The 14,533-nt window shown below is 36.7% G+C and overlaps 1 protein-coding gene across 1 annotated transcript in view; it reads right to left on the bottom strand.

Annotated features, from left to right (window-relative positions):
• LOC121388109 (sodium- and chloride-dependent GABA transporter 1-like) overlaps nt 1-14,533 on the bottom strand; it is a 40,775-nt gene that overhangs the window by 8,910 nt on the left and 17,332 nt on the right. Inside the window, exons 5-6 of the mRNA XM_041519327.1 lie at nt 2,526-2,660; nt 1,800-1,903 (exon numbers count right to left, since the gene is read on the bottom strand). Of these exons, the coding sequence (XP_041375261.1) occupies nt 1,800-1,903; nt 2,526-2,660 (239 nt within the window). The remainder of the gene's footprint in view (nt 1-1,799; nt 1,904-2,525; nt 2,661-14,533) is intronic.

Raw genomic sequence — 14,533 nt, 5'->3', positions numbered from 1 at the left:
GTCACAAAATCAGCTAACAAAATTCATAATGCATTACATCTAATATGTGTGAGGCGGATCTAAGGGGGGTGGGGGGTGGGGGACTGATAGGAATCCCTTCAGGAAGGTTTGTGGCCTGCGGCCACATCAATGGGGACCCTACATGGATTTTCTGGATCCGCTGCTGATGCCGCTTATTCAAGATTCATTGTTGCTAATCAAAAAGAGTAGCCTATGGATTGGCGGCAGCGAGTTTTCTCTATAATAATCTCTGCTGCGCTTAACCACGTCCGCGTTAAATCTCTCTCTCTCTCTCTCTCTCTCTCTCTCTCTCTCTCTCTCTCTCTCTCTCTCTCTCTATCTCTCTCTCTTTTATTATATCTAATATTAATAAAAGTTTACTGTTCACTCTATTCTTGTTTTATAGAGAAGTTAAACTTAAGTTAGCTAGCCCTTCTAACTGTACCTATTTTTATTTTGTGCTTGATGGTTTTGTGAATATATTGTTGTGTTGTTGTTGCTGTTGTGTTGTTGTTGTGATATTGTTGTTGTTGTTGTTGTTAAAGTGACAGACCTTAGTTTTTAAACACTACGGCGTATTTTTCACTTTTAAAACGGTTTTCCATAATTGATATCAAACATTATTTACATGTTATTGTTTAGAATATACTATTTCCGTACATCTGAAGTGTCTATGGTTATCCTGGTGTTTGTAATGCCAGGAAAGTATTTTTGTTTTCATAATTCTAAAAAAACTTCACGGGTGGCTATGAATCACTGGTTGTGGGGATACGTTCTAGTGTATGTTTAGGACATTCCCCTGTTTTGACGTCAAGGAGTCTTGTTTCGCCCTATTGCATCTTTACTTAGATGTGTTACATGTTTGCAGATTAAAGTCAGGTCAGGTCAGGTCAGGTCAGGTCAGGGGGTTTTACGTGCACCTCCAGAGCAAGCTGTTGTATCGCACGCCTGTCATGGGCCTCAGATTAAAGTGACAGACCTTAGTTTTTAAACACTATGGCGTATTGTTCTATTACAGCCGTTTTTGATAATTTAACTTAGAAGTACACGTACTTACATTTTATTATTTAGAATAATCAGTTTCCTACACCGGAAGTGGTTCTGGTCACAACCAGGCTTTTGTGATACCCCAAAAAAATTATCTTTCGTAATTCTAAAAACGCACGTTCGGCTGAGCAATAATGGTTATCGGTACAAGATCTAGTTATTTTTGACGGTATTTACCAGTTTAAACATCACTGACTTTAGTTTCTCTCTGTTATAACCTTTTCCAGAGGTGTTGCACATTTGTAGATTAATCAGGGTTCATAGCCTTAAAGACGAAACAAATGCAAAGACTTTCAAAGACTTTTACCTGCCATTTTCAAAGACTTTACATAGCGGTCAAAGACAATAGAATACGATACAAAATACCAAATCAGTTCGTTTACATTGCTGTCCATGGGAAAAACAAATTGAGCTTTTTTGCATGCATCATGACAGATTAAACCTTGTAACTGGAAAATATCAAGTGCATGCAGCTGTAAAAGTTATCATCATTGCTTTGGCTATGATTTGTGGGAATTTAAAGATTTTAAAGACTTTTATTACAGACATAAAAAAATTGTTTTCAAATTCAAAGACGTTCAAGGAATTTAAAGACCGCTACAAACTCCGTTAATAACATTAATGTCCATTTTAACGGTTTGAAATTATGGTCTCACCTTTAACCAAACGTACGGTCTTGTTTCCTTGGTTTCAAACTAGGGCCTGCCACTTTAATTCAGCGTAACAATTTGTTCTCATTAAAAAATATTTACCATAAGAAATTGTTCTTAAACTTGTTGTGACTGGAAAACGTTAGTATTCCTCCCCAGCCTGTTCCCAGCGAGAAAAACACCTGCATTAGTGCCTCCAGCCACACCTGTAAATACAAAACACCTGTAATTAAAAGACGCATGTATAAAACCACCACCAACAGTGAATATAAACAACACTTGCAAACTTGAAAAACAAACCCAGAATATAGTAAATTAAACTGTTTCAAAGTCTGTTATTTGCACTTGTATACTGAATTTGCTTGTATGCGAGCACGTGTACTATTACCTTAAGGTAATACCACACGATACGATTGCCTAGTACAGGAATAACTGGTTATTCTCGTACGAGGCACTCGTTTTGTGTGTCGTCGCCTATAGTGAAAGTAAGTCTACTGAATTTACATGTGACTGTTTACCGAATTTGCCCATGCGTGCGAGTCTATTGAAGTAACAAAATATTAATGATTCTACCTGTTTACCCGTGTGAGCTAGCCTACCAAATTCACCTGTGTTAATATACAGAATTTTTCTTATGATAAAAAGGAGAAACCACACGATACCACTGACGGTACGAAAACATGCGATTGTGACAAGACAAGCATTACGATTTCACCGTTTGCTACGCAATTGGCTCTTCTCGTACGGTGCAATCGCATGGTGCGACGTCACCTTAATTCTCCTACATTTATCTCTGTTTTTCTATTGAAGCAAATCTAGTGAAGTTACCTGCGTGTGAGCGAGTCTAGAGAAGTCCGGAGTGAGGTAATAAAGAATTCCGTCGACTGCTCCGGGCATGATGGCGGACCGCACCAGTAACACAGTGATCAGGATGTACGGGAGTACCGCCGTCACGTACACAGCCTAAAGAGAACACACATCCGTGACATTAATGAGTTCAAGTCGTAATCACGTACACAGCCTAAAGAGAAAACGTCCGTTACATCAATGAGTTCAAGTCGTAACCACGTACACAGCCTAAAGAGAACATGTCCATTACATTAATGATTGATAATTACGCCGTCACGTACACAGCCTAAAGAAAACAGACGTTCGTTACATTAATGAGATCACATCGTAGTCACGTACATAGCCTAAAGAAAACGTACGTCGGTTACATTAATGAGTTCACGTTGTAGTCACGTACATAGCCTAATAACGTACATCCATTACATTAATGAGTTCACATATCGCCGTAACGTACACAACCTAAAGAAAATATACGTCCGTTACATTAATGAGTTCATGTCGCCGTCACGTACTCAGCCTAAAGAAAATGTGCGTCCGTTACATTAATTAATTCCAATTACGCCGTCACGTACACAGCCTAAAGAAAACATACGTTCGTTACATTAATGAGTTCACGTCGTAGTAACGTACATAGCCTATAGAAAATGTACGTCCGTCACATTAATGAGTTCATAAGTCGCCGTCACCTACACAGCCTAAAGAAAATGTACGTCCATTATATCAATGTCGCTGTCACGTACTCAGCCTAAATAAAATGTACGTCCGTTATATTAATGAGTTCATATGTCGCGTCACGAACACAACCTAAAACAAATGTACGTCCGTTACATTACTGAATTCATATATCGCCGTCACGTACTCAGCCTAAATAAAATGTACGTCCGTTATATTAATGAGTTCATATGTCGCGTCACGAACACAACCTAAAACAAATGTACGTCCGTTACATTACTGAATTCATATATCGCCGTCACGTACTCAGCCTAAATAAAACGTTCGTACGTCAAATTAAAGTCGCCGTCACGTACACAGTCTAAATAAGATGTACGTTGGTTACATTAATGAGTTTATATGTCACCGTCACGTACACAGCCTAAATAAAATGTACATCCGTTACATTAATGAGTTCATATGTCGCCGTCAAGTACACAACTTAAAGAAACCTTTCTTCCGTTACACTAGTGACTTCACACATCGCCGTCTCATAAACAGCCTAAATAAAATGTACGTCCGTTACATTAATGAGTTCATATGTCGCCGCCACGTACACAGCCTAAAGAAAATGTACGTTCGTTACATTAATGAATTCATATGACGTTGTCACGTATACAACCTAAATAAAATGTACGTCCGTTACGTTAATGAGTTCAAGTAGTAGTCACGTACACAGCTTAAATAAAATGTACGTCCGTTACATTAATGAGTTAACATGTCACTGTCACGTGCACAGCCTAAAGAAAATGTAGGTCTTTTACATTAATGAGTTCATATGTCGCCGTCACGTACAAGGCCTAAAGAAAACGTACGTTAGTTACATTAATGAGTTCATATGTCGCCGTCACGTACAAGGCCTAAAGAAAACGTACGTTAGTTACATTAATGAGTTCATATGTCGCCGTCAACTATACAGTCTAAAGAAAATGTACATAATGAGATCATACATACATGATAATGTTCCAGTCCACCTACTTTTACAGATATAACTAAATGAGGGGACCTTTTAAAGGGACATTCCTGAGTTTGCTGCATTTTTTAAGATGTTATTGACAACAGATACTTTTTAACGATTGTAATTACATATCAAATATATTTTTCTGCATAAAATATTAGTGGCTGTATATTAAACGTATTTGTGATCGTTCTAATATTTGTACTAGGTTAAATTTCATTTTATTTCCTAAAATATAATTTTTACGTACGTACGAAATTATTTGAAGACAAAATCCTGTTTGGTCTTCTTACAAATATTAAGACGACCAGAAACACATTGAATATACAGACACCGATATTCTAAACAAGAACATATATTTAATATGTAAGTTTAATCGTAGAAAATTTTTATTAGTCGGAAACATCTTACAATGCAGCAAACTCAGGAATGTCCCTTTAAGTATATGAAATATAAATGTACATTAAGAATAACATTTATATAATTATGTAAAATCACAGTGTTAAGACTTGCCGAGAAAAGTATAATATAATACACAAATCTAGATAAGTGTATTTTTAAAGTTTCTTTAGAAAAGTGTTTTAATTTTGTTTTTAATTAATTCTGGGTGGAATTTAAACGATTCCAAAACATGTGTTGCCAAATATATCGTTTCTCGTCGGCTTCAAATCAATCTGATTAAAATTAGCTCTACTGGGTCTAGCAGTAGATCTAACAGCATTGCGTGGACTCCCATGTTCAGGTGACATTTCATCTATAAATAGCAATTTATGAGCTGTTTTTCGTCTTGAAACGAATTTTATATAAAATTTTATATTGCAATTAGTTTCCGGCATACTTCGTAATTCACCCGAATCATTTCGTATACTTTCGGCATAATCCCGAATATTTTGAAATTGCTTTCATATCACTGCATTCCCAGTCTGGAGCTCGTCGCGTAAGACGTGTTTGTGCACATTGCACGTGCTCGCGGCTCGACTTGGGGATCCTTCACTTTTGTTGTTTTTATCAGCGAAGTGAAGTTTTCTACTGGGATCTATGCGGCCATTGGAACTGATTGAATGCTGGAGCGCTTCTCGTTGCGACAGTCTGCACTACCAGGTTGGATTCTTTTTTAGCGAGATTCCTTGCCTCCACGTCATTTCTCCGTCTGACTATGTTGACTTGCTTTTTTCGTGACTCGTATGACAGCCATTCTGCAGAACGCCACGGTTGTTCGCGTTTAGTCTCTACATGTCCGAGCCTATCCTAGCAGCACTGGAAGATTGACCGCCCCACTCTAAGAAGAAATAGGAAGCGTGGTCTGCCCCTACTACTCTTTTCTAGACTTTACTTTGTTTTACTGTGATACCATCTCGTATCCTCCGGAGTCGGGCCCGTCCGCACCACTATACCAACCTATGACGACTCGACTATACCCTAGTCTGATTCTCTCTCTCGTTCAGACGGATTCGGCTTCTCAAGATCTGTATTTCAGCACAGCACTACACCTTCAACGTCTATTGACTGTCAATCTAGGGGTTTTCTTGACAGGATGCAACCCATCTCGTCCCTACAAGCTGTGCACCCTAACGGCCTTAACGAGCCACTCACGTGGACATATAGATCGGACTTTAAACTTTTAGGCCTTCGTTCAAAAGTTTATGTCGAAATTACTTTCATTTGTTTTTATATTATTAAATAGTCCGATCCTCTCTTCTTTCTCTTATTTATTTTTGGACTGTCCTTCTAAAATGCTCCAAATTATATAAATATCGACCGAGCAAAAAATTCTTTTTTTTTTTTTTCTTTTTTTTCTTTTTTTTTAAATTCTATTAACGTTTTTACTAATTGCTATTTTCAAAATTCTGCCCATTTTCAACTCTACCTCCCCCCCCCCCCCCCCCCCCCCATCTTATCTAATTTCGTTTTGACCACCCGATCTAATCTAGCGACCACATTTAATGAGTAGAATTTTCTTTATTAATTATATTAGAGATGCGCATCAAAATTTTAAATGCCCACTATTTAATTTTTGGATGTAAATTTCAAAATAGTCCGCTTAATTTTTTTCTGTCCCGGAAGTAAGGTTTTGATTGGTCGAGTGAAAGGTCAACTGGACATGAGCTCCAACGGTCAGCTGTTAGATCCACGTATAATAGTGGAGATAACTTTAATTAGATTGGCTTCAGATGATCACACTCCACCAAAATGTGGCGCACAGTTAGTGTACACTGACAATGTTCACACTGAGGAGGAGGGTCCTTTAAAATAAACGATGCGGGCACGGCACAATACTATTTCATCTTTCCTGCACCGCCTGTAGGAGGACTGCCACTGTCCCAGGACTAGCTTAACATATTGAAGCTTGTTCGTAACCGCACCGTTCCAATCTGTTTGCCAAGTCGAAAAGATACATTGGTGTATATGATATTTAAAACCACCGTAGGGGATACCAACACCGACACTGGGCAATGGTAATTTGTTATCATACATATTTTCACTGACGAAGCTATCTAAAACATAAATACCCTTAAACGATCGAGACAGCTGACCACCGGTCTTCAGGAATGTGTACGTCCGTTACAGTATTTAGCGAGTTCACATTTAACAGACTGAAAAAATAACCATTTCACCGTGTTTTAAATCAGAAGGCTTTTCAATTTGATGCATAATTGGCACTTAAACAAAATCAGACGCGTGTGCAGGAATTTTAGCGGAGGGGAGGAGGGTAGACTCTGGCGACCGACGTTTATAGTGGAGGTCGAGTAATGCTCCTCCGGGAAATACACTGAGAAAAAGAAAGTAATGTTTCAATTTTACCATTTCATCAAAAATAAACTACACTATTATTTTTGACCTATTTGGTTCGTTTGTTAAAGACAGTTTGATACTACAAATTAACACGACAACATTATTAAAACACATTTTCTTCTTATTGTTTACAGGGTAATAAAACATATTAATAGCCATTTTTATTATAGATTTTTCGGAAACCTGTCTTGATTTAAAGTCCGTCCCACAAAAAATGCCTTTTTTCATGCTATGGAATTTACTACACGTTATTTATTTCTGAGCCTATTGTGGGGGTTTTAAATTGGATACAAAAATAGTTTGTTTTGGGGGTTTTGTTATTTCCAAAACACTTTTACTTTTCTTCTTACGTCAAACAAAACTGAAATTATTTACAAAACAAAATCTAGAAGAATGGGGGGGGACTATAGTTTATATGACAATATTACGAAATTTATACATACATATATGTCTAAATTATCTCTGTCTCTTAGGAACATATATGAATAAATAACGTTTTTATTATGATGAGTATATTTTCTTACCTGGCCTCGGGTGTGTATATGTGTGCATTTCAGCTAAAACGTTTCACCCAGTATTGAAATCATCATCCGACTAATCAATATCAAGGTCATTTGTGCCTTTGATGATAAGAACAAGTCGTTTTATTTTTCATTTTAGGACCTACCTTAGTAAATATTTGTAATATAGAAACACTGACGAATTATTTAATGGTTGCCATAGCAGCCATATTTTCAAAATGGCCACTATGGCTGCCATGAAATCCAGTGTAGATGTCAGAATTTAGCATATTTGTTATTTCACACTTAATTACACTGGATGACATGTATACATGTTGTAGTGTTACTACTTAATGACAATTTTAGGAATAGATCCAAAATAAAACCACATATTGTTGTTTGTTTATAGAGAACGATGTCCACATTTTCTACTTTTTTATAAAACAGCTAACATTAATGATTTACAAAGTCCATACTAGACAAGTATATTTAAAATCTTGTCCACCGATTCTCTTTGGAGAAAGTGACTTGTGACTACAACATTCGCAGAGTTCATATTTCAAACATTGCAGCCATGGACCGTGTAGGCCAATATAGCAGTGTCGGATTTATAAGGGGGCAAAGGGGGCAATTGCCCCGGACCCAACTGTCAGAGGGGCCCCCAGACTAAGGACTTCCTTTATTAAAAAAAATGTAATAATTATAACATTAGTTAATTTATTTTTTTTATTATTTGTTATGTAATTTAATTTCTATGTTCTGTGGGAGTCGCCGAACCTGAAGTGCCCTGGGCTCCTACCCCGGGCCACCCAAGGTCTAAATCCGGCCCTGCATATGAATCAAATGCACACAACTTTTCGGATGGTTTTGGGGGAAGAAAGTGATGTTATTTTGTGGGCTGCATTCCATGACAACCATCAGCCAGCGAATACCGCCCTTGAGAGGGAACTGGTCATCATTTCTCTTGTATCCCTGTTCTGTGACGCAGCCTATTTATCACACCATGTGTATGGTGACGACGGAAGTTAACATTCTGAACCCCAGACAGATATTCATAATCACCCTGGACAGCCATTTGTATGCCAATGACATTTGGTTCGAATGTGTATGTGCGTTAAGTCATAATAAAATATCACTTAACTGTGCTCTTTAGATGTCTTTATGTGAAGGGGCAGTTAGTTCTTGTATAGACTGGAGTTGCCTATTCAGGAACGAGAGACTTCATTCACAAAAGCCGCTAATATGACATATCCCAGGCCGGTGCGAGGGGTGCGTGCGTATCCCCCCCCCCCCCCCCCCCCATACTCTGCCGAGGTCCGTCCGTAGATGTGTAAATGGGGTAATAACCTTTCTTCTACAATTTCTGTATAAAATTTGACACTATTACGCACCCCCACCCCATGTAAATGACTGCGTATGGGCCTGCATCCCACCATCTTAATGTAGAAGGCACGCATGACTTATATTTCAAGTAGATCAAAAACTGCTGTAATCACATAGTTGAATTGTGTACCTCAATGCACTTTTTTTTTTCAGTTTTGTAGTTTCAGTTTTGAAATAAAAGTAATGCTCCTCTGAACAATTTGAAAAGCAAACTTCTTGTTTTATTTAAGTATTCTAGATAACAATTTATCTTTATTGTTTTCTTGACACAACAAAAACTAGGTCGCAAGATTTAGCGACATGATGCATTTATTCGTGATGTATATGCTCAATTGGTCTATGCGGAGTCATACAGTGTGCACATCGTGTTTTCCGTTCATACGGGCAGGAACCAAAAAATAATTGAGGTCAATTCTTGTTTCCAAAAATTAATGTGAACTTCTTTTCTTAAAAAATAAACTCACATTTACGTCTCATCATTTTATAATATTATTTACTAATACAAAATACAAATACAAATACAGTTTTTAATAAACTCACAATCTCACCTCACCATGCTTTAACACCATTTCCTCATACAAAATACAAATGCAAATAGAGTTTTTAATAAACTCACAATCTCACCTCACCATGCTTTAACACCATTTCCTCATACAAAATACAAATGCAAATAGAGTTTTTAATAAACTCACAATCTCACCTCACCATGCTTTAACACCATTTACTCATACAAAATACAAATGCAAATAGAGTTTTTAATAAACTCACAATCTCACCTCACCATGCTTTAACACCATTTCCTCATACAAAATACAAATGCAAATAGAGTTTTTAATAAACTCACAATCTCACCTCACCATGCTTTAACACCATTTACTCATACAAAATACAAATGCAAATAGAGTTTTTAATAAACTCACAATCTCACCTCACCATGCTTTAACACCATTTCCTCATACAAAATACAAATACAACTACAGTTTTTAATAACCTAAAAGTCTCACCATATAATAGCATCCTTTACTCATACGAAATACAAACACAACTACTACAGTTTAAATAAACTGACAATCTCACCTCATCATGTTACAGATGCATTTACTAATGAAAAACCGGCCTCGGTGGCGTCGTGGCAGGCCATCGGTCTACAGGCTGGTAGGTACTGGGTTCGGATCCCAGTCGAGGCATGTGATTTTTAATCCAGATACCGACTCCAAACCCTGAGTGAGTGCTCCGCAAGGCTCAATGGGTAGGTGTAAACCATTTGCACCGACCAGTGATCCATAACTGGTTCAACAAAGGCCATGGTTTGTGCTATCCTGCCTGTGGGAAGCGCAAATAAAAGACCCCTTGCTGCTAATCGGAAGAGTAGCCCATATAGTGGCGACAGCGGGTTTCCTCTCCAAATATGTGTGGTCCTTAACCATATGTCTGACGCCATATAACCGTAAATAAAATGTGTTGAGTGCGTCGTTAAATAAAACATTTCTTTCTTTCTTTACTAATGAAAAATACAAACACAGCAATAGTTTTAATAAACTTACGGTCTTGTCTCGCCATGTTTTAACATCATTTACTAATGCAACATACAAACGAGAGAGAGAGAGAGAGAGAGAGAGAGAGAGAGAGAGAGAGAGAGAGAGAGAGAGAGAGAGAGAGAGAGAGAGAGAGAGAGAGAGAGAGAGAGAGAGAGAGAGAGAGAGGCCTTCCTTGAGCAGAGAGTGAGAGAGAGAGAGAGAGAGAGAGAGAGAGCGAGAGAGCGAACAACCAACAGTTATTTATCTGATCAACAAAATATAATAAGTAGTAATTTTTTATTACAAATTTATTTATATTATTTAAAAGCATTTTTAATTGTTTGACTAATTTTGTTAGAACAGGATATCTCATCTATAAACACACGTATCATTTATATAATGTATTATCTTTTTATTTTCATTTAAATTAATTTGTTTAAGCACGTGCGTTCCAAATGACTGAATACGTTCTAACGCCGCTCCTCTGGTAACACGCTGCTGGCATGCCCGTTTATTACATGATGCGTCGTTGCTATTGCAAACAGCCACGCACCTATTACCGGCATTAAAACAGATTGCTATACCTTCCCTGTGAAGCGCTGCATTGCCTTGAATAATTCAATGGATCAAACACAAAATAATAACAATAGAGAAGTTGCATTATCGTTGCACAGTCAGTGTGCAAATGTTCTTCTTAGCAGGAGTCGAAGTTCAGGCTTCAGAGACTAACTATGGGCCTGTGTTCTGAGTGACAAGAGAGAAACCCATCAATAAAGAGACATGCTGTGGTTCTCTTGCAACAAATTCTTGACTAACAGACCGAAACCAGCGCCCATAATAATTATCGTGTTAAAACCACGCACCCGGAGCAAGTGGGGTTGGGGTGGGTGTTGAGGCTGGGAGCCCATTATTCTGAATAAAATATTTTATTGGGGAGCATATGTTTTTAATATTTATTATCCCCAGATCAAACAGAAAATGTCACGGTTGCTATACAATGATGATACATATTAAATCATGATTACAGTTGATACAATAATCTATTTCATTTAAAAATATATATTATGTCTGGTGTTCTGCTATAATCAAAGTGAAGTGCATCGCATTATATTTTTCTTCCTAAATTAATTTGGTAGTGAATATAAGTATTACCATGTTGGTGGTATCTACATACAAGAAAAACATCCAGAACAAAACAGAACTACAAAAAGAAGAAAAATATTTATATATATGAATTCACAGACACTAGTTGGTTTTGATCTGGGAGGGGGAGAAGAAAGAAAGAAAGAATTGGGGGGAGGAAGAGAGAAGAAATATAGAAGTAGAAACAAACATCACTTGAAATGCGCTAGCAATTCCAAACAAGTCGAAAGGGAAAATTAATGATTTAAGGAATAAAAGTGTCAGTTGAAAAAAAGAAGAAATATTAACACGAACTTCCCACGGGACCTTTTTTTTATTTTTTTTATTGTCCCATAAAAATACGTAGTGTTAGGGTTGGGTCCCTAAATCACTACTACAATACATAACATATATATATATTAGTAGTAACATATACAGGTAATTACATAGACATATCTAGTATGAAGAAATATTCTTTAAACTCCTCTAGGGTACTGACCTAAATTGAAAAGAAAGATAGAGAAGAAAAAAAGAAAAAAAGAAAAAAGGAAAAAAGAAATAAGAAACGAAAGAAGGAACAGAGTTACTTCGTGCATAATTGCGCATATATGACAGTATATTCATAGAGATACCCACATACATAAATGCGTACACATATATATTATACATGTACATATATTCACAGATGCACCCACATCTACCAGAAGTATATACGGAAGAGATGAAATTAAAAGTATTATATTTGTTCTAAAATGTAGTCTGAATATTGTTTTCAAACAAGCTGTTTCCATGTCTAGATTATCTTTAAGTCTCAATAAAATAGTGTTTGCCACGTTGCCCATTCATTATTAAATACATCGTATTTACAAGTTTTTAAAAGAATATACCTTTTAATTTCAAATTTATGTTGCATTATGCCATGCACAGCGTTAAAACTTAAACATTTCTTTTGTATTTTCATACTGTATATATATTTTATATTAATTATTAACCAGTTTATAAAATCGCTTTTATTATTATTTATCAAACCAAACATTATAATAATTTTATTAAAATGAATTATAGTTCCTGTTCGAGTAAATATCCAATATGTTACTGCTTCCCATAAAGTGTGTACCTTATCGCAATCGAAAAATAAATGTTTTATTGTTTCAGGAAAATTGTTACAGAAGTTACATATATTAGAATCAGTGTAGTTAATCTTGTATAGAAAAGTATTAGTAGCTAATATGTTTTGCAGTAATCTATACTGAAACCATCGAAGACTAGAATCTTTCACACATCGAAATGGTAAAGCATAATATTTTTCCCAGTCAGTTTGTTCAAATAAAAAGCCTTTATTACTATATTTTATCTGTCCTTTTGGCTTTACATACTGAAAGTTTAAAATGTCATACATATCTCTGCACCCATTTTTACTTTTTAATAATAGTTCCCACGGGACCTATTTTAGCTACATATGCCCCTACACTAATTAGGCAAAATCGGGATTCCTTCCAGGATTCACTTTCAGGTGCTCGTCCTTACGAGGACTGCCATTCAATGTAATATTATAATTTCTATATACACAGAGATCAGATGCAGTCAGATATACGATTACGGCCTTAGCACACTTGTTGTAACAATTTGGGCTAGTTCTATCTTGTACGAGTATATATAACACTGTGCTCGTATTTTCGCTGCTGGTGAAAATCGACTATTGCGACATAAGAAGACCTGATTCGATGTGACGGGTCTCGTATACACGAATGCGAGAATCCTCTTGTAAAGGTATGTTCCAGTTCAGTAACCAAACCTAATAACCCGAAAGCAGCAAGTTGGGCGATAGTCGCAGCCTTCACAGATAAAATCCAAACAATCACCATTCCCTACCGCCACCCCAATAAAAAATAAAGGAAAGAAATAAGTAAAGAAAATAATATAATATAAAAACAATGAAAACAAACAAACAACAAACAAAAACAACAATAAATAAACATGAATAAGGAGAAGCTTCAATAAATTGAAAATGGATGATATTCAGGAGTAGCTGGAGGACTTTGCCGTTCGAGAGTAAACTCGGTCAAATATTTCTGATTAACATTAGTGTACTCAGTAGGGCCTACAGCCGATTCTGTCATATAACTCGTTCACAATTATTTGTTAAATTTATATATTCATGTAAATGTATTTCAAAAGATTTGACGCATACACATGAACACATTGATTGGCCCTGTTGAATATTAGTTAGTTTGGTAGGTTGACGTTGTCGCCTAACTCGTTCACAAATATTTAAATACATATTAATGTAAAGGTATTTAAAACGATTCAAGTATACAGGAACACCCTGACTGGCTAGGGTTAAAATTAGTTTCATCAGTACAGACGATTCTATCACATACTAGTAACTCATTCACGGTTATTCAAATATAGACTGATATAATGAAATAAAGCAACCCACAGTACCTGAGATAAGTTTTTGGTTCACTATGCTAGTGTGTCATTAAGCATTCTTTCACTCACTCACTCACTCACTCACCCATCCACCCATCCGCTCACTCACTCACTCACTCATTCCTCCATCAATTTATTTATTCATTCATTCATTCATTCATTCATCCATCCACCCATTCGCTCATCCATCCACCCATTCACTCACTCAATCATCCATCCATCCATCCATCCATCCATACATCCGTCCACCCACCCATCCACTATCTCACTCACTCACCCAACCGCCCACCCACACACTCACAAACTCACTCACTCACTCATTCAATTATTCATTCATTCATGCACTTATTAGAGTAGTCATGCGTGTATATAATACAAAGATTTCATGTGGGTCTAACCGACCTCGGTGGTGTCGTGGTTAAGCAATCGGACTACAGGCTAGTAGGTACAGGGTTCGCAGGATAACTGGGTTTTTCATTGCCCATTTAATTGCGGAAACAAAACATTACTTTTGTAAAAGACGGTTTGTTTATTGCAGAACAATTCAAACCCATTTCACCTACACATTCA

Source organism: Gigantopelta aegis, chromosome 14, assembly GCF_016097555.1.
Source record: "Gigantopelta aegis isolate Gae_Host chromosome 14, Gae_host_genome, whole genome shotgun sequence".
In the NCBI taxonomy this organism is placed as follows: domain Eukaryota; kingdom Metazoa; phylum Mollusca; class Gastropoda; order Neomphalida; family Peltospiridae; genus Gigantopelta; species Gigantopelta aegis.
This window is presented reverse-complemented; position numbering and strand designations above follow the sequence as displayed.